General features: G+C 36.7%; 1 protein-coding gene across 5 annotated transcripts in view; it reads left to right on the top strand.

Moving 5' to 3' along the window:
* LOC150098127 (DIS3-like exonuclease 1) overlaps window positions 1-26147 on the top strand; it is a 412479-nt gene that overhangs the window by 129748 nt on the left and 256584 nt on the right. For all 5 annotated transcript variants that reach the window (XM_090406105.1, XM_090406104.1, XM_090406103.1 and 2 more), the window contains exons 7-8: window positions 8493-8638; window positions 25549-25664. In XM_090406105.1, coding sequence (XP_090262231.1) covers window positions 8493-8638; window positions 25549-25664 — 262 coding nt within the window. The remainder of the gene's footprint in view (window positions 1-8492; window positions 8639-25548; window positions 25665-26147) is intronic.

Raw genomic sequence — 26147 nt, 5'->3', positions numbered from 1 at the left:
TTTGGCCAGGCGGAATGAATTCTTTGTGGATAATGCCCTTCGAATCATAGAAACAAATTATCATTGTCTTTACTTTTGACTTCTCCAAGTGACTTTTTTTCCGATGCCTCTCTTCTGGTGGTCTTCACTCAGCATCTGGCATTTTGTTTCGGGCTCATACTCAAAACACCAAGCTTCGTCACCAGTAATGACCGTTTCAAGGAAGTTTGAGTCCTTACGAGCGGTTTTAATGAGGTCCTTGCAGTGTTCAATTCGATACATTTTTTGGTCATCAGTCAACTTGTGGGGAACAAATTGCGAATTCAATTTACGAGGGCCCAAACTCTCAGTCAAAATGTTGTGCACAGTTGATTTTGGAATCCCCCAATTCATCTTCAATCAATCTCATGGATGATTTTTGGTTTTCTTTGATGAAAACACACACAAAATCAATGAATTTTGGATGTTAACTTCGCTCAGTCCAGTTTTTGGGTCTGCCTGGCTTTTTGTCATCCTCTTAGTCAAGCGTCTCACGACCACATTGAAATTGCTTGAACCACTTGTAAATGAGTACAGGATAAACATTCATCACTGTATGCTTTTTGAAGCATTTGATGCATTTCGGTAAAACTTTTACCAAGTTTAACACAAAAGTCAATCGCATCTCTCTGTTTGAAACTCATTTTCTGACCGTTCATCAAAACACACTGTTGCTCTTGGCATTATAACTCAGCTTCTAATGAAACAAATGTCATAAGCAGTTGATACAATACTAATGAAGGTTGCCGCTTTTGACAACAAAAAGATACAACATTTGGCATCACTAATTTCTTCTATTTTCGAAAAGTTTGGTTTCTTTTTGGACAGAGGGTGTACATCCAAAGTCTCCTCAGCCTCCATAAAACTTTTCCTTTCCTCAAGACACTTCTTCTTGCCTATACAACTGCTAACACTATTTTCATTATCAGCTATTTTCTGCCCACTGCTGAATGAAAGCCTCTCCCAAAGTCCTCCATTCATTTTCCTATCTTGAGCCTTTCTGTGTCACTGAGTTCTTGCCATATCTTTAATCTCATCTTCCTACCATCTCTTTAGTCTTCCTGTAGCTCTTTTTCCATCTCCAGGACATCATTGTTATATCAACTTTGTCCATTTTTGAGTGTTACTTTTTGTAAGATGACCTGCCCATTGCCATTTAATGATCTTTTAATGACTTTTATAATGTCTCTCACCATAGTCTGAGGTCTGACCCAAAAATGCACTTCTTATCTAGATTGGTAAAATACCGAGAAATGATCTTTCCATTTTCTTCTGGGTAATCTTCAACTAGTTGGTCAATTTTTTAGTCAAAGTCCATGTTTCACTTCCATATGTCATGAGCAGAAGTATACAACTGTTGAATATTTTTCTTTTAAGACAGATTGGGATGTTTCCTTTGAGTGCTTTATGGTGTTTTACAAAGGCTAACACTATATAAATTCCAAATATCCTAAACTTTAAAATACTGTTCTCATATTTGTGCACTAGAAACCAGCCTTCAAATAGTTGATGTTTTTTCAGAAGCATCTTTAGAAGCCATAATAATGCATCTTCAGAAGCATTTTTATGGCTACTGCTGCTGCTCCACAGAACTGCTTGCCATCATTCCTCCACTTCTTTCCCTTTGAATTTGTCAAGACAAGTGTCAACTGCTAGTCATCATCTGTACACAGTTTAGTTTTTAAACTTTCCATATCAATTTCTTGTCTTTCACTTTCATTCCATATTCTTAGGAACAGCCTTGTTTAGCTGTTCAAAAAAACACAACAGTTCCCACACAACACTAATGCGGTCTACATTTTGCAACCTCTCATGTTAGGATGACATAAAAAAAAGTTGACAACATATCCAGTCCACAGTTTAGGTGATGACAGTATATCGCACTTTTTTTCTTTCTCATTTAGCAAACTAAACCTTGAATCTAGATTATCGACTTCTCAATCCTAATTCTCCAAACCACTTTAGTGGGAGTTTTGATAATCCTATTCAATTATTCACAAAATCAGTTTTGTTTTATTTTTCCCAAAGAAGAACCTTACTTCCAATCTTATTTTTGACATCCAAATCTCTGACCAATATGTGATTTCCCTTTTGGAGCATCTCCGATCTTCAGTCTGACAATAAACATATTACAAGTATTGCCTTTTTAGCGTCACCCGGATAAACAAGGCATCTTATCAGGGAGCTAGAGCAAACAATGAAAAGTCAGCTACTGGAACTAGCTCCAGCTCATCATCTAGAAGAAGAAGAATAAACTGAACATCAGAAGAACTGAAGGTAGGACTCATCAGTATAAGGAGTATTAATGGAAAACAAATCAAACTTGCAGAAGAATTGGAAAAGTACCATGTGGACATAATTGGCATTACTGAAACAAGAAGACAAAAACAGGTGAAATCTTACTAAATAATAAGTATAGGATGTTATTTTCAGGCAATAATGATCAAGGAAAGGAAAGGAAGGAGTAGCAATAGCATTCAATACCAAAGTATAAAATCAAGGTATGAAAGTTTTGCAGTGGCTACACTGCATAATTCAGATGGCCTGGATTGGAGTAGAGCTCTCATAATACCCATCTATAAATTATAAAAAAAAAGGAGTAAAACTGAAAGGTTAAATTACTGAAAATTACAGAGGAATTTCTCTACTGAGTGTTCTAGGTAAGATTTATGCAAGCATACTTGAAAAGAAAAAGATTGTGGAAGAGAAACTTGGAGAAGAACAAGCTGGGTTCAGGCCAAATAGAGGTTGTTAAGATCAGCTTTTCACTTTAAGACAAATAGTTGAGAAATCATGGAAATATTACAAGGATCTTACTTGAGTTTTGTAGATCTGGAAAAGGTATATATATGACAAGGTGTCCAAAGAAAAGTTTTTCAAAACACTACAATTACATGGGATGAATGCAACATTATTCAGAGCAATACGTAGCTGTGTTTAAGTTGTTAGTCAGTAGTTAGAATTGGAGGAAATACAAAAAGATTGGTTGATGTAAAATCAGGGGTAAGACAAGGATGCCCATTATCTCCACTCTTATTCATTATCTATATGGATCACATTATGAACGAAAGTGGCATCATATCTGATATTAAAATTGGGGATGTCAAACTTAGCTCTTTGCTTTATGCAGATGATGTTGTACTCCTAAACACATCAATTTAATATTACATAATGTTACAGATATTCACTAACTAAATTGCATAACAGCTGTAACAAATTTGGCATGAAAACTATCATTAAAAAGACCAAAACTATGAAAATAAGCAGGAGCATAGTAAGCTTCAGCTACATTCTGAATGGAGAGCCTATAGAACAAGTAAAAATATTTTAGCCATTTAGGTACAGTTTTTAGTGAAGATAGTAGGTAAAATCTGGAAATAGACAATAGAATAAGCATAGCTGGTATGGTAGTTAGCTAACTGAATAAATTTATGTGGAATAAGAGAGAAATTAGCTAAAACACCAAACTAGCAATATACAAGACAAAGCAGAGAATTATCATCATTAGACCACCACAGTGTAAAGGAACTCTTCACAGGAGGTCCCATTGCCACACACAGCTCATCATACCTTGACTTAAATATATTTGTTATCTCTGCACTCATCACACTTTCAGGCAGTGCATTCCAATTACCCATCACTCTCCATGCAAAAAATCTACTGTATTTACTCTAATATAACTCGCCCTCACGTATATATCACACACCCCCTGATTTTACTTTAGGAAAAACACAAATAAAGTTTTGCATATACCTTGCACGTGAAAAAAGTTTAAAACTTTAAGAAATAGATAATGAATGTTGTTATGGCAGTTTCAGATTTTTGGATTTCAGTTGAAGGAATTGGCATGTCAGCTCAACAATCTTTGGCGTACCTTTGTCATCAAGTAGTGTGACCAAAGGACAATAACAGAAAATGACGAAAAAAGTGTGACAGTGTGCACAACTGGAAGAGAAAAAACAGCGATGCACAATCATGCTCACAATTACAGCAAATGGAATAAAGTTGCCTCATTATGTAATATTCAAAAGGAAAAGAATGTCAAAGGCAAAATTTCCTCCTGGAATTCATGTAACAGTTCAAGAAAAAGGGTGGATGGACACTACAATGGTTCAAGATTGGATTAGAACAGTTTGGGGTAAACGGCCAGGGACTTTATTTTGACACACGGTTCTCCTTGTGTGGGATAGTTTCTGCAGAAACTTAGGACTTGAAATAGTAAAACAACTTTCGGATGAATGTGAAGACTGATGTGGCCATTATTCTTGATGGTCTTAAACGTTGTCTACAGCCTTGGATGTATGGAACAAACCATTCAAGGACTATGTACAAAAATTCTACATGGAGTGGATGGCAACCAGTGGCTATGACCTGACTCAGGCAGGGAAGATTAAGAGACTATCATTAGAGCTGTTGTACAACTGGATTTTGAGCACTTGGAACATGATTTTGCAAGAAATAATTGCCAAGAGTTTTTTAAAAAACCAGCATCTCTAATGCCCTGGATGGGAGCAAAGACGGGAGCTATTTGTGTAGATGACCTTGACAATGCACACGAGGAAACTACTCTCAGTAGCAAATAAGAGATTCTTTGTGAGTCACCCATTTTCAGTATTTTTTTTTTTAAATCACGGTGAATGTATGATTCTGAAATGATAAAAGGACAAGTAATAATGAAACTGTTTGTTTTCATTTAATTACATAGGCATTGTTGCTAAAGATTCATATATATCTCGTGATTAAGGTGAGCGGCCGGTCATGTAAATAACATTGATCATTAAAATTTAAATGTATTCATTTTATAAATAATGTGAGCAATTCAAATTATAATGAATACTGAATCAATTTAATTTTTTCCTGAAAAACTTTAGTTTCCAAAAATCCCTGCATATATCTTGCACCGCAATTTTCTCACTTCAATTTTGGGGAAAAAAGTGTGAGTTATTATTATTATTATTATTATTACGTGGCACCTCCAGGGAGTCCAAAGACTCATTGAGGAAGGGAACCTACTCTACAACTCTGTCTCCACCACTTAATCCACCAACTACAACAAACTGCAACTATCATCATCATCTACACCAACGCCATCTACTGCCCACTACTACCACCACTAGTATTTTCACAGACAATCACAAACAACCATGCTCAATGCGGGATTCGAACCTGCAGCCTTTTGGCTGGAGAGCGGATACGCTAACCACTCGTCCAACCAGGCCAGCATTATACTTGAGTAAATATGGTACTCCTCTCACCTTCTTTATATAGCTTTCAAAGATGGCCTCTCGTTCTCCTCCTGTCTCTGGCCATTCTGTGACAAATCTCATCTGCATTAATCTGCTAATTACCCCTTACCAACTTATATACTTCGATCATGTATACCTCTCCTCCTTCTATCCACTAGGTTCAGCAATTTGTGTTCTCTCAATCTATCCTCATACTTCACATTCCAGAGATGCAACAAATGGCAGTCAACCATTCTGAACCCTCTCCAACAACTCATCATCCTTTTGAAAATCAGGTTACCAAATCTGCCCACAATAATTGTTATTCAGTCTGAACAAAGCCTTGCCATAACATCCTTTCTTCTACATGTCAGTGTTTTATGCATCATTGCTATAATCTACTGTGCTGTGCTCTGCTCACAGTTTTAGCAAAATGTCCCTAAAATTTCAGGTACCTATTTCCCCCCCCCCCCCACACACACACAGATCTTTCATCTCCTCCATCCCTTCTATGATATCCCCCACTAATCTTAGACTCTTGTTGAAAGTTTTTTCGCTTGGTTATACTATAAATTAAAGATGCTAAGAAATATTGTTCATGTAATTCTGTATCCAAAAGTGTAAGCAAAAAATGTTTGCATGTGAAGTATCTTCACAACTGGGCTACTTATATGTGGAAGTTAACGACCTTACATCACTTTCCTTAGTATCCCATAATGCAAAGCACACATTTTTACATATGTGTATATGTATAATACTGTGCATTATGGGAAGGTCAAAACCACTACCCAGATTGGTTTTGACCTCTCCAAAAACTCTGAGTAATCTACAAGATGGCTGCAAATATCAATGAGCGATCTACTACTATTAAACTCATCAGCCCTGAATCACTCCTGGACAGGAAACTTGGCAGTTGCACCACTCTGTGACAGGCAGAAACCAGCCACCAAGCAGAACCTCTCTACTCCCCTGAAAGCAAGCAACCATCAGTGGGAGCCATACTCAGAAGAGATATGAAGGTTGAAATAATGCAGAAGTCACATACTCCACATATACAATTAGTCCAAAGGTATCACACCTTATTATTAAAATACTCTGGATTAGAAGTAGATGTTGAAAATTTTTTCACTTGGTTATACCATAAATTGAAAATGCCAAGAAATTATATTCTTTGTCCTTCATGCACAATGTTTGTGCATGAAGTATCTTTACAACTGTGCTACTTGAATATAAAAACTAATGAAGATACCTCACATTTAAACATTGTTTGCTTATTTGGATTAATGACCAAGAATATAATTTCTTGGCATTTTTAATTTATAGTATAACCAGATGCAAAAGCTTTCCACATCTATCTTTGATTCAGAGTAATTTAAGTTGATACACCTTTTCACTACTTGTATATGAATTATATATGATTTCTGCATTACATCAATGTTGATATCTCTTCTGGGTTTTGCTCCCACTGATGAGACCTCAATAAAGGTCGAAACTGATCAGGGTATTGGCTCTTCCTATAATACATAGTATTATACATGTCTGAAAGAATGCGTGTGTTTTGCATTATGGAATACTGAGGCAATTGATGTGAAGTTGTTAGCCTTTCTATTTAAGTAGCCCAGTCGTGAAGATACTTCATCTGCAAGCATTGTTTGCTTTCACTTGGATAAAGGATTAAATTAAGAATATAACTTCTTGCAATCTTTAATTTAAGTGTACAAAAATGAACCACATTGGTGGAATAAACTTTCCATGATGCATTTTATGACACTGTGCAGGCCCACTAGTAGTAATAATAAAAATACCTCTGACACCTGTCATTGTTCATTGTTATTTGCTGCATTCATTTATACGATCTTGCTGAAGCTGAAGTATATTCTGATAGCCACTGCTGTTTATTGTACTTTTTTATTTTAAAAATAAAATGAAAAAAGTGCATATGTGCATGCTTCTTTGTTCCCACATATATTATAAACTTGCATGAAAAGCTGTTTTTAAGTACTGGAGGAAGTGGGGGATGCAAGTGATCTGGAGGTGATGATTGACAGAAACCTGAACAAGGAACATATTGCAAAGGTGGTGAAGGTAATCCAGAGGATTGCTGCAATACTGAGAAAGACACTAATCTGCAGAGATAAGAGTTGTTATTCCATTGTATAAAGCCCTGATCAGACCACACCTGGACTTCAAATATGGTCCCCAGGATTTGAAGGTAAATTAACCATGGAAAAAGTGTAGAGGTGGATAATAAAGATAATACGAGGACTGTACAATGTTAGTTATGAGGATAGGCTGAGGGAATGTGGACTGCAGAGTTTGATAAATAGAAGGAGAGGCAATATGATTGAGACTTTACTGTTGAGAGGTAGTTACAGGGTTGACACTGGGGAGTTCTTTCATTTGGAACAGGGGATAGGAGTGAGGACATGGGAGCCATCTCTGGAAGTTATGAAAGAAAATTGTGAGTGAGAGGGTAAGGAGTGATATTTTTGCATGGAGGGCGGTTGAACCATGGAATGCATTGCCTGATAGAGTGATTAGAGCATGAATGGTCAATGGGTTCAAAGAGTGGTATGATAGACTGTTTTCTAGGGTGGGCCTCCCACGATGAGTTTTGTGACTCCATGGAGACCTAAATCATTATAATAATGTAATTGGAATACATTCACTTTTTTCATTATATATTATCAATACTTAGATTCATTGGGAATCTTTGTAATTAAAAAGGAAAAGAAGCCCTCTATTGAAAATCTTTTATCAAATAAAGTTGAAATTAACCTGCGCTGGTTTTCAACAGTTTTTTAAAATATAAATAAATATTTCTTGAAAGAAAGAAAAAAAAAAGTTGAAACCAGAATCCTGTGGAAATGATTTCTGCAGATACCTTCGCAAATTGGGTTAATGATTATGGGGATGGGAGCAGGACTTTTTGGAAAATGAGTATTATCTTAAGTGCATTTTATAATGAACACTCCTTACCATTTTCTAGTATTTATTTGTTTGGTGAAAAATGTTGTACACGTTTACAGAAATTATTTTCTTTCTAAAATTAGCTGTTTTTCAATGAATTTTATTTATAGCAATATTTGAAAACAGTTATCTGATAATGAACGATTCTTGACTTGTTGGAATTTATTTAAATTTATCTATACATTGATAATGCTTAAAATACAAATAATATCTAAATAAAGTACTTTTATTAAAAGCTTAATATTTTAAGCTTCGTAACAATGATTCTTTTATAATCAGCTCTTCAGGCGGAGAAATGGAAGACATACTTATACCAGGAATAAAGTTCAGAAATCGAGCTGTGCAACTAGATGAAGTTGTGGTTCAGCTGCTGCCAAAATTGGAATGGAAGAATAGAATCCAGTCTTTAAACACCAACAATGGAAGTAATTACTAACACAACAATTTTTTATTGTATTCAATAGAATATTTTTTTATATGTAGCGATAATGATTTACTGTTATCTAAAGCAAAAATACTTGGGATTAGGTGAGTCATATTATTGAATTTCATCTCTCATTATGGCAAATAACATTATAACAAGTTGCTTATTCTAACAAACTACTTAAAACTCTATTTACATAAAACTTTTATACATAAGCTTCGTTGCCTAAAAGAAATCTCTTCAACAGCCAACTCTGTGCTCTTTATAAATTATGCAAAGACAAAAATATACTTACTTGATACAGGTTATACTACTGTAGTCCTCAATACTAGCAAACAATTGAAAAATGAATGTGTTCTGCATTGACTGCACCACTTACAAATCTCTAAATTATGGCAGTTATAACCTCTCTAATTCCTAGAAAAAAGGCATAAAAAAGTCTACTTAAAAATGGTGCATTTTGGCCCACTGAAATGGCTAAAAAAACTCAAACTTTTAGTCCCCCCAATGTATGGTATACCTAAAATTCATAAACTAATAATCATCTCTGTCCTGCAGCAGGTGCTACTGCTTCCTTGCCTTTTGATTACCTCTCACCTCCTCTTAGTCAGTTGTACTTCATTTTATATAAAAAATTCTACCCTCTTCAAAACTTTAATCCAAAATTTAGTTTTAAATAGTACCGATGTCATGGTTAGTTCGAGCCATTCTCCCATCCTGACATCACAGATCTCTTCAGTTTTGCCATCCATACTGCTTACTTCACTTGGAAGGACACCATATATAAACAGATAGAGGATACAGCCATGGACGCTGTCTTCCTCTAGCCAATTTCGATATGGTGCATTTTGAAAAACATACTCTTGACACTGCCATCCTCTGACCTTCTTATCTGGCTAAGATACAGTGATGATGTGTTCTCCATTTGGCAACATGGCTCAGATACATTAGATGCTTTCGCCCATCCCTACAGCCAGCACTGCAGAATCCAGTTCACTATAGAAAAGAAAATAACAATAGTCTGTATTTTCTAAAAACTGTAATCATGCATCTTCCCAGTGATACTTTCTCAATTTACAGAACGGTATATGTATAGGTATCTATCCACACAGGTAAAAACATATACAAACTTTCCCATCATCATTCCCTTCCCCTTCTCAACAATACGGTATCATAAAAACCCTTGTTAATAGAGCCTCCATCATCTGTTCTGACCAGACTTCCCTCATAGACCAACTCTCCTTTATTTGCTGTACCTTCCTGTCCAATGGCTACAGTGCTGAAAAAGTTTAACAAAAGAATTGTTCCTTCTGCCACTTTACATCTCTCTCTCTCTCTCAATATACAGGTTATGTTAATTATATATTTGGTTTAATCCTTTATCCAAGTTTAAGCAAACAAAGTTTGCACCTGAAGTATTTTCAGGACTGGGGCAATTCGTGGTAAAGGTGGAATAAGTTCTGATCACTTGCCTTAGTATCTCCCATAATGCAAAGCACATCTCCTTGCTGAGATGTGCTTTGCATTATGGGTCTTTCTCCCACTGACGAGACCTCAATAAAGGTCGAAACCGGTCTGGGTAGTGACCCTTCCCTTAATGCATAGCAGTATGCATTAAGGGAAGTCTACAAGGAGATGTGCTTTGCATTATGGGATAGTTATCAAGGCAAGTGATCCCACCTTTACCATAAGTTGCCCCAGTCCTGAAAATACTTCAGGCGCAAACTTTATTTGTTTACACTTGGATAAAGGATTAAACCAAATATATAATTGGTAGCATAGCCAAGTGAAAAAACTTCCATCATAGATTATGTTAATGCCATTACTATTCCGTATATCTAGGTCATCTTATTAAAAATAGCCAGAACTTTAAAGAAATATAATCTCTGCACTGCTTTCAAACCTCATGAAGTAGGCTGCCCTTAACCACTCTCCTAATTATCAACTCCCTTCCCCATCACTATTCCACGTGTACAAGGTTCCTTGTTCTTGCAACTTGTCATATTATGAACAAATTGGGACATCAGCCAACATCTAGCACAAGAAATACATCTGCTGCCACAGCTATGGTTAGTCTGGCCATATCTTGGATCCTGGAACAAAGAATCAAATGGGGGGAAAAAACTACCATGCTTCACTTCTGCAAATACAACAACAGATTGTTGCTGTATTTGCTGGAAGCAGATCTGTTGGCTGAATTTAAATAAATATGATTGTGTTAGATTTCCTAAGATTTGGAAAACATTAATTATTGAACTGCTTGCACAGCAGCCAAGGCATATTACTAGCACCAAAGAGGTCTCTCTTAGGACTTTAGGCTTCCAGTCATTTTCCATTATTGGTCATGTCTTTTTTGACAAGTTTTATATTCAATGCAAGAAGTTGTCTCTGTGACAGAGATGGAAGTTTTGGAACTATTAATTCTTTGATTAATTATTTTTTTGCTCTGTTTTCATTCTGTTAAATCTACTATGAACTATTGTACCAGCAGCTAAGCTTTAATACTAGTTTACTGTCCAGAACCCCCATAATCATGCCAGCCTGGTTGGCTGAGTAGTTAGCGTACCGGTTCTCCAACCAACAGGCCATGAACATGGATGTTTGTGATTGTCTTTAGGTGGAAGATGAATTTCATTGCACAGAGTGAGACCACCTCCCCACTTATTGGAGGCCTGAAGTGGCTGAAAAAAATTCCATGTGTGGGCTCTAGAGCAGGGTTTCCAGACAATGTACAAATAAATAAAAAATTACAACAGAAGTGTGCACATGAAAGAGCAATTTTAGTGTATTATGAAGTTATTAATTTCTCATCATTGTTAAATTAAATATAATCACAAATTTGGGATAAGATTACTATTTTAAAAAATTCATGTTTTTTAGGGTAAGCACCATAATCATTTATGAATGAGTGAACATACTGATAGTGTAAATGGGCAGATCTGTTGAATCTAGACTCTCTATTGAAAAGCATATAACTTCCATCAGAAGATCAGAACTATCACTGTGGCCAGTTTCATGATTATTATACAGTAATAAATTTTGTTAGTTCACACATTTTTGTAAGTTAATAGCACTAGATATTAGGAATCAAATTATTGATGGCAATTTTAAATTGTATTCCTGAATGGAATACAATTTAATGCATAGCAAATTCTTCTTTTCCAGGACTGCTTCTTTAACTTCTTACATCCACCATGGGTTCTTATCCTTGCAGACTTCACCATATACCTCCCTAGCTGAATCGGTGTCCTCTTTAGAGTTTGCCACTGAGACTCCAAGTTTTGGTTCTTGTTTTCAATTTGTTTCATTTTTGCTTCAATAATCTTTGTATAGTCTAGTCAACAATTTGCTTATACTTTATTTATTTAGCTGCTCAACTTTAATTCTTTCTAAAACTTTTTTAGATACTGTTCTTTTCAATGTCATATCCATTTTTATCCTGCTTAATACAAGTAATGGTCACTTTCAATTTCAAATCCTTGGTACACTCTTGTACCCTGAACAAGCATGAAGATATCACTATGAACACTGACATTTAATGAGGATCCTTTCTTTGAGGCTTACATGGTGATCAGAATAAATTTTGGAAAATTACAGAGACAACTGCCGTGTTTGAGTAAAACTTTAGTTTAATATAAACCAAAATCCACACTAGACATTTCGACCTTTATATCAAGATCATCTTCTGGAGCATATATACTATATACAGAGAAACAAGCTGCACTACAATCTACATGGTTTGCTAAAGTTACTGATAACCGTTACAACAATTATTGACCTGACATCTGGTGGAAAAAAAAAAAAACTTACCACATCAATGCTAGAGTCCTATTATTATTATTATTTACTGGTTGTAACATTACATTGGGCTGAGGAGCAACAAGTCTGTATATATATATTAACAACATGATTATATATATAAATAGAAGAGAATAAATTACTACTATTTTTTTTTTTTTGTCAAATTTATTTTAAAATCGAGAGTTGTCACTAGAGGGCTACATGGTGTGTAGTGTTTTCAGAGAACTCCCGAAAGCTAAGTATAATTTTGAGTGAAAATTGGAATATTGGTTTAAATTTTAACGTAGTATTGTTTATTTTTGATAGCTTGTTGTGTCTGTGTGATTTTGGTGTGAATTCCGTTTTATTTAACTTAGTATTTTAACGATACGTTTCATAGAATAGCACGTGCTGCCAATGCGACGTAAGATAATGCCATCCAAAAATACGACGGCTTTGTTTAAAAACTGTAATGTGAGGGAGTTTGTCCAATGTGATGTGTATAGGACATATGCATTCCTGAAGGAGGCTGGAGTTTGGATAGAAAGTGATAGTGGGTGGAGAATGTGCAGAAAGTGTAAGCAAAGTGAGAAATTGAGTATGTGTCAGGTCATGAGATAGTTATGGTTGAAAAAAGCCAGAATGTGAGTGAAAATAGTGGCTTGATAGGGAATTGCGATGTTGTACAAGATGGCAATGAGAGCAGTGATCAAAGAGAGAGTGAAACCAACTATACAGAGAGAGAAAATGGTTTAAATGATAAAAAAAAATGAGGAATTATTTGTAGGGAGTGAGAACGCTAGGTTGCACGCAGTGATACACAGTGCGCAGCGAGAGTTGGAGCAAAACGAGAAAGAGTGCAAAACTCTTTCCAGAGTGCCTCGGCTAATGGAAATAAACAAGTGTTTGAAAGGAAAAATAAGAGTAAGAGTGGGAGAGTTTCTGAAATGAAGGAAAGAGTGTTGTATGGTGACTCGTTATTAAGAGGAGTAATAGATGGGAGTTTAACTAAATCGTACTTACCGGGTACGAAATTTAAGGATGTAAGTGAGAATATTAGAGCGCAAAAACAGAGGGTGAAAGAATTGATAGTTGTGGCAGGTATGAATGAATTGAAAGGAGATAAATTTTTTATGAGAGAGAGGACTTTCAAGTTTTGTTAAAGGTAGCGAAAGAAAAGAGTGACAGAGTTAAGATGGTGAGTCTGTTGCCGTGGTATGACAGAGGAGTTTAGAAGGAGGGCCATAATTGCAAATGAACTTTATGCGCAGGTTATGCAGACGGTGTGGCGTGGAATTCGTGGACGTGTGGAATGAGTTTGATGAGTGAAAGGATTTATACAAGATGGATGGCCTGCATTTGAATGGATTTGGTGTGCAGAGACTGGAAAAAGTGTTGCTGAATGAAGTGCAAATGGATGTGCAGAACCAGGGAAACTAGAACTATCAAGGAGGGGGGGGGAGTGGATATGTGGACATCAGTGAGACAGTTGAGTGTAAGAATGTATATAATGTACCCGAGCCAGTACTAAGGACAAGAAATTGAAATGGGATAGTTAGAATAACGCATCAAGATTGGGGTGGGACAAAGGGACCTCTGCATTTCACGTATACTAATGCCAGGAGTATTAAGAACAAGAAGGAAAAATTTTTGGCCTTGATTGGCTCTTCCTGGCCACAGGTTATTGGCATTAGTGAAACATGACTGACAGAAGATGATATAGTTAGTGGGATAGAATGTGTAGGTTATAGTGTGTTTAGGAGGGACAGAGAGAATAAAATGGAGGGGAGGAGTGTTATTGATGATAGCTGATGAACTGCAGCCAAGGAGAATTGAAGTTGTATTGCAGGATAGTGAAAAGAGCACATTTGAGGCTATTTGGTGTGAGATTGAGCTAGCAGAACAAAATATACAATTGGGTGATGATATAGACCAGCTGATGGAATAGATGGTGGAGATGGTATGCATAAACAGATTGATGAAATGAGTGGAAGGAGGGTAATTATTATGGGGGTATTCAACTATGGTGACATTGATTGGAAGGAGGAGAGGACACATGTGAGGAAGGAAATGGATTTTATTCAATTATTAAAGGATAACTATCTGTGACAGCATGTAATTGAAAATACTAGGGGTTTGAGAGTGCTTGACCTGGTAATAGCATCTGAGAATTTGACTGTAACGAATATGACCATGTTGCCACCTATTGGTGACAGTGATCATAAGGTCACATTGATTATGATCATAAGGTCATAATTACCGTGCTGGCAAGTATGACAAGCTTAGGAGATTGCTTGAATCAGTGCTATGGCATGTAAACCTGCAAGGGCTGGATATCGATAGAGCATGGGAAGTGGTCAAGGAGCATTTATAGGAGGTTATGGCTGATTGTATACCTAGGGTCTGAATAGTAAAACAAGTAGGGGTTAAATGGATGAATAACACCATTAAGCTTGAGCTCAAAAAAAGAAACAAGTGTGGAGGGAATTTAAAGAGAAAGGTGAGCTGCAGGCACACAAACGATATAAAGCGCAGGCCAGAAGGGTAACGAGTGTGGTAAAAAAGCAAAAGCGGATTATGAAAGGAAACTAGCTATGCAAGCAAAAGAGAATCCCAAACAGTTGTTTCAATATGCTGCAAGCAAAAAACAACTGTACACAGCAGAATGATTTTAAAGAATGACAATGGTAAGGAGGTCACTGAATCAGTCGATATAGCGGAATTACTGAGCGAGCACTTTACAAGATTATATCATCCAGGTGGTGACATTGAAAAAATGAAGGAACCATTAGTTTATACAGGAATTGTGATAAATGAAGCAAAGGTGAATAGTCTATTACAGAACCTTAGTGTGAATACATCTGTTTGATTGGATGGTATACCGGCACGGGTCTTACGTGAAGTGCCTAAAGAATTATCAGTGCCCTTGACCATGTTGTTTAATCTGAGTCGGGTATTTAGTCCCGAATGTGTGGAAAGAGGGGAAAATAGTTCCACTGCATGAAGGAGGATCCAAGACTACTGCTGCAAATTACCGACCGATCAGCATATCAGGAGTCATTGTCAAGGTCTTGGAGAAAGTAGTCAAGGGAAAAATACAGGAATGGATTAATGAAAATGAGATACTATACAGGGGACAGCATGGCTTTGTGAAGAGTAGATCATGCCTCAGTAACTTGCTCAAGTTTTATAACGCAGTGACGGCTTAACTGGATAAGGGTAATGGATTTACAGTGATACTGCTGGACCTGGCTGAGGCATTTGACAGGATACAACATGGAATTCTAATCTGTAAACTACAACATACGGGAATGGATATAGGGTTGGTGAGATGGATAGGTGTGTGGTTCATGGAGAGATATTGGAGAGTAGTTTATTCTGGAGTAGAGTCCAAAAGACCGCCTGTGACTAGTGGTGTGCCGCAGGGTTCTGTTCTTTTACCACTGCTGTTTAATTTCTTCATTAACGATATAGGGAAGGATCTAAGAGGAATCTTTCATTTGTTTGCTGATGATGCAAAGTTCATCATCATCATCATCATCAAATTCCTGCCATGTACCCTCAAGGGGTGTACAGGATAATGATAGTACTACATGAAAAAAATTACATCATTACTAACTTCCTATCTACAATTTTCCTCCAAATCAGTCTGTTACTTGTCAAGACTCCAACATTATCAGATCTTATATTTCTATCGTCTAAGGCACTTTGTACCGTATCAATCCACCTATATCTTGGTCTTCCTCTGGGTCGTTTTCCTGCCAACCTGGCAGAGAACACTTGTTTTGCTAATCTTTCCTCTCCCATTCTATTTAAGTGACCATACCACCTGAGATTAGCTCTGCTAACGCATTCCTGGATGCAGACAATGTCAAGTTCTTTCCTAATATCCTCATTTTTAATATGATATTGCCATTGATGCCATCTGTTCACACCTCTAATCTTTCTCAGGACTCTCATATCTGTGGTCTCTAGTCTTTGGTCAAGTGTTTTACTTCTGACCCAGCTCTCAGATCTATAAGTTAAAACTGGTTTGAACACTGTCTTGTATACTGCTAATTTAGTGTTCCGACTAATTTCTCTCTTATTCCATATGAATTTATTCAATTGACTTTCCACCATACCAGCTTTGCTGATTCTGTTGTCTATTTCTATATTTAATTTACCATCTTCAGAAAAAATCGTGCCTAAGTAGCTGAAATGTTTTACTTGTTCCACAGGTTCTCCATTCACAACACAGTTGACATTTTCAATGATTCTGCCTATTTTCATTGTCTTTGTCTTTTTATTGCTGACCTTCATACCATATCTATTACAACAGTAATTGAATTTAGTCAGAGAATCTTGAAGACTTGTAGCGGATTTATTTAGAAGTATAACATCATCTGCATAAAGCAAAGAGCTGACATTAACATCTCCAATTTTGATATCAGGTTTAATACCACTTTCCTTCATAATGTGATCCATATAGATAATGAATAACAGAGGGGATAATGTACATCCTTGTCTCACACCATATTTAACATTAAACCATCTTCCTGTACTTCCTTCAATTCTAACTGCTGACTTATAACTCAAATAAAGACTAAGTATTGCTTGATATAATGCCCCATTGACACCATATAACTGCAGCGTATTGAATAGCTTCTCTCTTGGCACCTTGTCATATGCCTTTTCCAAATCGACAAAACTTAAATACAGATCTTTGTTGTATTCCCATGCTTTCTCGACTATTTGTCGTAAAGTGAAGATCTGATCCTGACAGCCTCTATTTGGCCTGAATCGAGCTTGTTCTTCACCAAGCTTTTCTTCCACAATTCTTCTCAACCTTTTCTCAAGTATACTTGCATAGATCTTGCTAGGAACACTCAGTAGGGAAATACCTCTGTAATTCTCACATTCAGTTTTATTTCCCTTTTTAAATATGGGTACTATGAGAGCTCTACTCCAATCATCGGGAATTCGTCCCTCTGTCCAGGCTTTCTGAACTATGCAGTGCAGCCACTGTAAGACTTTTATACCACCATACTTCAGCATTTCTGGTCGAATATCATCTACTCCTGCTGCCTTTCCACATTTCAATTCTTTGATGGCTTTTTCTACTTCAAGTATGGATATGTATTCCTGCCTGCATGCCTGGTCAGTGTGTTTTACCACTGTGGTGTCATCACTGCTTGTTTCATTTAGCAGTTTTTCAAAGTAATTACTCCATACTTCAAGGATATCTTTTTCTCCTGTTTTCATGTCACCTTTATCATCTCTAACTCCTTTTGCAGCACTCTTTCCTCCATTCCTAAGCTTCTTCAACAACCTCCAGAATATTTTGCCACCTTCTTGATATTTATTTTCTATATTCTTGCCAAAGTCCTCCCATGACTTTTGTTTAGCTAGTTTTACACACTGTTTAGCTTTCTTACATTTGTCTCTGTATTCTGTAAGAGTAAAAGCTGACTTATTTGCCAGGGACTTTTGATATGCTTTCTTCTTTTCCTTCACTGCCTCTTTAACTTCCTGTGTCCACCAGGGAGTTCTGATTTTTTTATCCTTGCACACAACCTCACCACATGCCTCTCTGGCAGAATCAATCAATGTTTTCTTCAGAGTTTGCCACTGAATCTCCAAGGTTTGATTCCTGTTCTCAAACTCTTTCATTTTCTTTTCAATAATAATTCTGTATTTTAGTCTACAGTTCACTTCTGAGAGCTGCTCAACTTTTATTCACTTTAAAACTTTCTTACATGTTATTCTTTTCAATATGAAATTCAATTTTATCCTGCTCAAGACTAAATAGTGATCACTTCCAATTTCAAATCCTCTGGACACTCTGATGTTCTGCACCATGGAGAAAACTTCACTATCAACAATAATATAGTCAATGAGACTTTTCTTATTCTTAGCCTCTTCTCTCCATGTGAATTTGTGCACATTTTTATGTTGGAACATGTTGTTAGTAATAACCAGTCCATGTCCTGAGCAGAAATCCAACAGATATTTGCCATTATTATTAGCTTTGCTCTTTTCTCCAAATTTTCCCAAAATATTTTTGTATGTCTCACAATCATTTCCTACTCTGCTATTTAGATCCCCAACAAGGACCAACTTTTCCTTTTTCATTGTGTCAGTTGCTTTTTCTAAAGCGTCAAAAAATTCCTCCACTTCTACCTTAGTAGAACCTTCTGTAGGACCATAGGCACAAATAAGTCTCATTGTCCAGTTCCCCATTCTCATATTTGCCCATATCACTCTACTTGAGACTGACTGCCATTCAAGAAGATTAGCCTCGTATTTTGTGTTGAATACTATGGCTACTCCTTCTTTTCCTTGATTGTCATTGCCTGAATATAACATTTTGTATTTATTGCTCAGAAAGATCTCACCAGTTTTTGTCTTTTTTGTTTCAGTCACCCCTATTATGTCGATCTGGTACTTATCTAATTCCTCAGCTAGCTTCATTTCTTTGCCATTCAGGCTTATGTTGATAGTACCGATCTTTAACTCTGGTGATGTTGAGTTGGGGTTTGTTTTCAGATTTGTTCCAATAGCTGACTTTTCGCTGTTCGCCCTGGTTCCCTGGCGAAAACAACGGGGTCCTTGTTTAACCGGGCGACGCCCCTGCCGGCATGAAATTTTGTCATGTTGTACCATCATTTTTTATTTTGGTTTAACCAATAAGAATACAATTTGGTCGGCTAAATCCCAAATTGCCAGCCCATCCTCCTTCGTTCAGTATCAAAGTAGATACCCAACAGGGTGCACCACGAGAAGGTGAGGATTGGACATTAGGTCAGAAGCCCTGGTCGGTTCTCCGCATTCCTTTAAGGGCTATGTGGAGGTCTCCTCTCAGTTATACAGCTTTGACCCTTAAGCATCCCTGATGCAAAGTTGGGTAGAGCAATTGTGAGTGCACAGGATGTCAAAATCTTGCAGGAAGACTTTGATAGATTGGAGTTCTGGGCTAAGGAGAATGAATGTCAATTTAATGTGACAAAATGTAAGGTTATGCATTTTGGGGTGAAAAGATTAGCAGCAGTATACCACATTGGTGGAACTGTACTCCAGGAGATTGATGAGGCCAGGGACTTGGGAGTGTTGGTGGATAGGGAGATGAAGTTTAGGGGGCACATTGCAAAAGTGGCTAAATCAGCTCATCAACTCACTTGGTTGTTGAAAAATACTTTGACGAGCAGAGACAAGCAAGTTATTGTACCTCTGTACCGAGCCTTGATAAGACCTCATCTCGACTACTGTGCCCAGATTTGGTCACCTAGGTTTCTTATTGATGGGGAGGAGATGGAGAGGATCCAGAGGCGAGTGACCAAGATGATAGCAGGTCTATGGAATGAACCTTATGGGAACGGGTTGAAGATTTGTGGGTTGCAGAAATTAGTTGATAGGCGGATAAGGGGAGATGTGATTGAGACATTCAAATTTCTAAAGGGTTTCTGAATGAAATATCCTATAGGATATTTCATTCAGAGGATATTTTTGAGATCAGGACTTGTGGTGGGAGAACTAAGGGACACCTATGGAAGCTGGGCAAGAGTGTGGTTAGTAAAGGTGTTAGAGCTAGGTTCTTTACTTTTAGAGTGGTAAATGAGTGGAATAAGCTGCCAGAGTCTGTTGTGGATGCTATGACAGTGAGTGAGTTCAAGGCAAGGTATGATAGATACTGTGAGAATGTCGTATAATTGTGTGGACATGATGTTTAGGGCCTCCCTCGATGAGTCTAAGAATTCCCTGGAGTCGCCCGTAATAATAATAAAACAAAGTTACAAAATAAAGACTTATTGTTACATAGACCACATATTTATAACGTACTTGTGTTCTTACAAATTGCCTACCGGTTTCGCTAGTAACTGACTAGCTTTCTCAAGGCTTGCATAGTACAAAAAAAGGTAAATGCAAAAAAGGTTTAAAAATACAAAGAACCGTTGGTATCTGTTAGGTAGCAGATACCTAACAGATAGTAACGATTCTTTGTATTTTTAAACCGGTAGGCAATTTGTAAGAACACAAGTTCGTTATAAATATATGGTCTATGTAACTGGTTTCACCAACTGTGGCTGCTGGCTTCATCAGGGTAAAAGACGTATAAAAATAGTAAGAACACTTAAATGCTAAAAACTGTTAACACTAAAACCATAAAATAAATCGAATACAATTGTATTTTTTATAAAAACAGAAGAACGCGTACATCACACGCATAGCACATGTGTGATCTGCTAGTTATCATGTAGGAACGATTTGTAGTTGGCGGCAAAATTCAGTTCTGGCATGTTGAAAGATCTAATAAAGGTCTTCCAGATCTCGGGTAGAATCAGTCCTTGGTTTCTATTATGGTTTTGTTCTGAGCAGAGAACCATTGTGGCTATTTTTATAATTCGGGAACAAAAGTCCTCTGAGTAGGGCATTTAGCTTTTATCCCATTCTATAATGTGATTAGTCCTCGTAAAATGAAAGACTAACCCCGATTTGTCTTCTCTGTTATTATTATTGATGTCTCCTATGTGCTCCTTCTTCCCGATTTCAAAACTTCTTGAAGTCTGGCCAATATAATTCAAGCCACACGAGCAGGGTATGTTGTAAACTCTGGCATATTTAAAAAATGGATGAATGTCTTTTGGAGATCGTAAAAATTGGCGAATGGTCTGTGCAGGTTTAAAAGCTACTTTATACCATGTGGCTTGAGGAGTCTGGCAATCTTATCAGAAATTGTCCCTACAAATGGAATCCCAATGGTAGAATTATAATGTATATCTTCAGGTTGTCTTTGTGGGGGATCACAGAAAAGTATCTTGTGGATCAATTTCTTAGGATAGCCATTCTTTGTAAGTCATTTGATATCCAGAAAAGTTCAGCTTGGAAGTCTTTATCATCTGTCGTAATGAGAGAGGCTCTATTTTTTAGCATGCGTACAATGCTGAGTTTCTGAGAAATATGGTGTGAAGAAGTGAAGTGCAAGTATCTACCTGTATTGGTGGGTTTGCGATAAACTGTAAGGTTGATACGTCCATCTATTGATTTCTTGATTAAAATGTCCAGAAATGGTGATTGATTATCTTTCTCAAGGTCTAGAGTGAATTTAATTTTTTGATGCAAAGAGTTAATCTTGCCTAGAAAATCAAGCAAAAACTTTTCCGTATTTTTCCAAACAATAAAAATATCATCAACGTATCTCCACCAAACTGTGGGTTTAGGGTCTAGTTGAGATAAAATTATACTTTCAAATTTCTATTTCTATTCTAACTGCCTCAACTGCATTCTGATAAACATCTTTTAATATAACTCTTTCTTTTAAGGTTACACGGTGATCAGCATTCATATCTATGAATTTAGGGACACAAAACACACATGTTGAAAAGATTATTTTACTGATTAATAATAAAATAATAACTTTACGTTTTGATCCCTGTATTGAGGTCATGTATCATCTTCAGAAGGATACATGTGTATAAGAACAAGCTACATGCTGTTGCACTCTATACAAGTAAATTACATCTACGTTGTTAACTAATCTTTTTTCTTAGCCTGCCCTCTAGTGAAAAAAAAAAAAAATAAATAAAATAAAAATAAATAAATAAATAAATAAAAAAAATAAACAAAAATAAAATAAAAACTACAATAAACTCTGCTAAAGTCCTCACGTACTAGGATTCTTCTGGAATTATACAGTTTATATTGTTATATTACAATTATCTTCTGGATTTGTACAGTACAGGTTACTATTGAATGTTCAGGAAAAAAAAAAAAAAAACTTCACTAAGTCTTCTTGTATTGAGATTTTTCTTCATGGTTGCTATGAAGGTTGTAGATGGGTCCTCCACATTCTTGGAATAGTTAGACCATCATTTTTATTCAGATTTGGATCATGTTTGAGCATTTCACATGCCTCCTTGAATTTCCCCACGAACCAGGTTTTGGTGCGGTGTAGGGACTTGGTACCTTTCCAATCAATTCTGTGGTATGTTTGGAGTGCATGGTCAGAAAGGCCGGTTTTTTCAAAAATGGAGGTATTTTATGTGACGTTTGTGTTCATCCTTTCTGATTGGGATGGTTCCCTGTTTCCCCTATGTATGGTATGTTACATGTGCAATCTATTTTATAAACCCCTGGGTGGGCTAAGTGTGGCAGGGGATCCTTGGAAGAACTGAGTAGGTGTCTTAATTCTGTTGGGGGTTTAAAGGTGGTTTTGATGTTGTATTTGTGTAGTGTTCTGTCTATTTTTTCTGAAATGCCTCTAACATATGTTATAGCAATAGCATATGTTATAGCAATGGTGTTAGTAATGACTAGTCCATGTCCTGAGCAGAAGTCCAGTAAATATTTTCCATTATTATTAGTTTTGCCCTTTTCTCCAAATTTTCCCAAAATGTTCCTAGAAAAAAGAGATTCATTTCCTATTCTACTGTTCAGATTCCAGTGTGAATAGCAGAATAGTGGAAAAAAGTTTCAGAATAGTTTCAGAAAGAATAGTTTCAAAATGGAAAAAGACTATTTTTTCCATTTTTTTTATGTCAACTGCCTGTTCTAATGACTCAAAAAATGCTTCTACTTCTTCCTTGGGAGAATCTTCTGTGGGACCATAGGCATAAATAAGTTTCATTATCCATCTCTCCATTTTGAAGTTTGACCCCATAACTGTACTTGAAATTGCCTTCCAATCAGGAAGTTTATCTTCATGTTGGGTATTGAATGCTATTGCTACTCCTTCCTTTTCTTGACATTATTGGCTGAAAATAACATCCTTTGCTTATTATTTAGTAAGATTTCCCCTATTTTTGTCTTCTTTGTCTCAGCAATGCCAATTATGTCCATGTGGTACTTTTCCTATTCTTCTGCAAGTTTGATTTCCTTTTCATTAATATTCATTATATTGATGATTCCTGTTTTCAGTTCTACTGATGTTGGGTTTATTTTTCTTCTTCTAGATCTCAATTTGGATGTTGTTCCAGTAGCTGACTTTTCACTGTTTGCCCTGGTATCCTGACGAAAACAGTGGGCCTTGTTTAACCAATTGATGCCCCAGTTAGCATGAAATCTCATCATGTTGTACCATCATATGCATTGGTAGTTTAAGTTAATAATGAGTAAAATTTGGTTGGCTAAGTCCCAAATTGCCAGCCCATCCTCATTCATTTATTACCCAGTAGATACCTACTAATGGGGTGCACCGTGGGAAGGTGAGGATTGGACATTAAGTCAGAAGCCCCCAGTCAGTTCTCCACATTCCTGAAAGGCGATGTGAAGATCTCCTCCCAGTTATTTGGCTTTAAGCCTTAAGTGACTCCTGGAAAGGTGGAAAGAATGAATACGAAAATTCACGGGAATTGTCTTTTCACAGTTATGAACTTTCTTTTGAATTCATGGAAGTCTCATGCTCAGTTATTCATAAAATTATGACAGAAAAGCTTGGTTATAAGAAATTGTGTGCTAGATGGGTCCCAAAAGTGCTGACCAATGTGCATAAACAGCAATGAGTGGAATCAGCTAAAAAATTTTTAGAGCACTACGAAAATGAAGGAGATGAACTGTTTTCTTGTATCTTGACTGGGGACAAAATGTGAATTTCTTACACCGATGTTGAGTCAAAACAACAATCGATATAGTGGTATTATTCATCATCTCCAAAAGCAAAAAAAAAAAAAAATCAAATGGGCACAGTCAGTCAAAAAAGTGATGGCCACTGTCTTCTGGGACTGAAAAGGGATTTTGCTTGTTGATTTTCTTCAGTGAGGAACTACAGTTAATACTGATATGTATTGCAAAGTGCTGAAGAAAGTCAGACAAGCAATTCAGAACAAAAAGATGAGGAATGCTGTTGTCCATGATCGTGCTCGTGCTTGATGATGATGTGCGAGTTTGCACAGAAGCTTGAACAGTTCAGCAAATTGAGAAGTTTGGGTCGGAACTTTTCAACCACCCATCCTACAGCCCTGACCTTGTGCCCAGTGACTACCTTTTGTTCCTGCATATGAAACAGTGACTCCTATCTCAGCACTTTGAAGAAGGTGAAGAACAGCTTGACTCGGTGGTTGAACTTACTGATGGCAGACTTTTTTAACATGGGTGTGAAGAAACTTGTGCCACAATATCAGAAAAGATATTTCTGATTGTCATTTTGTCAATGGTGGCTATGTGGAAAAATAAAGTATATATATGAGGGTTCTTTCTTCTGATATACCAGAAGAAAGAACATATTAGTAGCAGAGTTATGAAGGTAACTTATGTTCTTTCTTGTAGTTATATCAGTTGCTTTAATATCATTTTTGTTCTAGGTGTTTATCTGAACTCCCCCCCCCCTTGTATGTTGTTATATTTATATATCAACATACAAGGGAGGGGGAGTTCTGTATTGAGTACTAGCATATTAAATAAAAATCTCAGGATGAGAGAAAATGGAAAATAGGATTAAAACCAAGTTTATAAAATTGCTTGGCATCTTTAAAGTATAGTATACCCAAGGTAAAAAGGTAAAAAACTTTCTACATCTTTCTCTCATCCTGAGATTTTTATTTAATAAGGTCAAAGCACCTTGTGGCAACTCATATAGGTAAAAATTATAAGTTTTGCATTACTTCAACCTTGGTATCACCACCTCAGGGTCTGGCTCCCACTAATGAGACCTCAATAAAGGTTGAAACTGGTCTAGGTAGTGGCCTTTCCTTAATGCATAGCATCATACATGTCCACAAGGAGATGTGCTTTGTATTATCGGAGATACTAAGGCAAGTGATCAGAGCTTATTCCACTGTTACCAAGAATTGCCTCAGACCTGAAAATACTTCAGGCACAAACTTGGCTTACTTGGGAAAATAGGATTAAAACCAAGTTTATAAAATTGCTTGGTATCTTTAACACACACACACATATATATATACACACACACACACACACACACACACACACACACACACACACACACACACACACACACACACCAGAAGAAAGAACATACTAGTAGCAGAGTTATGAAGGTAACTTATGTTCTTTCTTCTAGTTATATCAGTTGCTTTCATATCATTTTTGTTCTAGGTGTATATATAATGCTGTGTTAAAATAGTAATTCTCTTTCGGAGTAAAGTTGGACATTATTTTAATCATATATTACTTTTTTTTTTTTTTAAATAATAGATGACATTTCTGATAGTAAAGATGATTCAGTTGAAATGGCTATGCCCACTGGTAGGATCGTTGGAATATTGCAACGACGATGGCGAGATTATGTTGCAACAATGCCTGATGATGAGGTAAAAAAAAATCTGGAATTACTCTCTTTCACTCTTGCACATGCATAGTAAATGCAAAAATATTTCTATTAAGCATGGTATTATTATTATTACATGACACCTTCAGGGAGTCCAAAGACTCATCGAGGGAGGGGACCCATTCTATAACTCTCCGTCTCCACTGCATTATCTACACCAACACCATCTACTGTCCACCACCAGTATTTTCCAGACAAGCACAAACATACATGCCCACAGTGGATTCTAACCAACAGCCTTTTGGCTGGAGAGTGGGGATGCTAACCACTCGGCCAACCAGGTCAGTTAATACATACCATAGATTATGGTATATACCATAGATTATACTCATCCTTTTCAAAGCATCAAAAATCAATGCTTAGATTCAAGTTGAAATTCATTTGAACGTTGTTTCATATACTGGTACTTTAGTGTTTTGGCTAATTACTTTTTTATTCTGCATTGGTGTGTGTGTGTGGGGGGGGG

The sequence above is a fragment of the Typopeltis vanoorti genome, chromosome 16 (assembly GCF_054136105.1).
Source record: "Typopeltis vanoorti isolate ZY-2024b chromosome 16, IOZ_Tvanoo_1.0, whole genome shotgun sequence".
NCBI lineage: Eukaryota > Metazoa > Arthropoda > Arachnida > Uropygi > Thelyphonidae > Typopeltis > Typopeltis vanoorti.
Note: the sequence above shows the minus strand (reverse complement) of the source record. Positions and strands in the feature narration are given on the sequence as shown.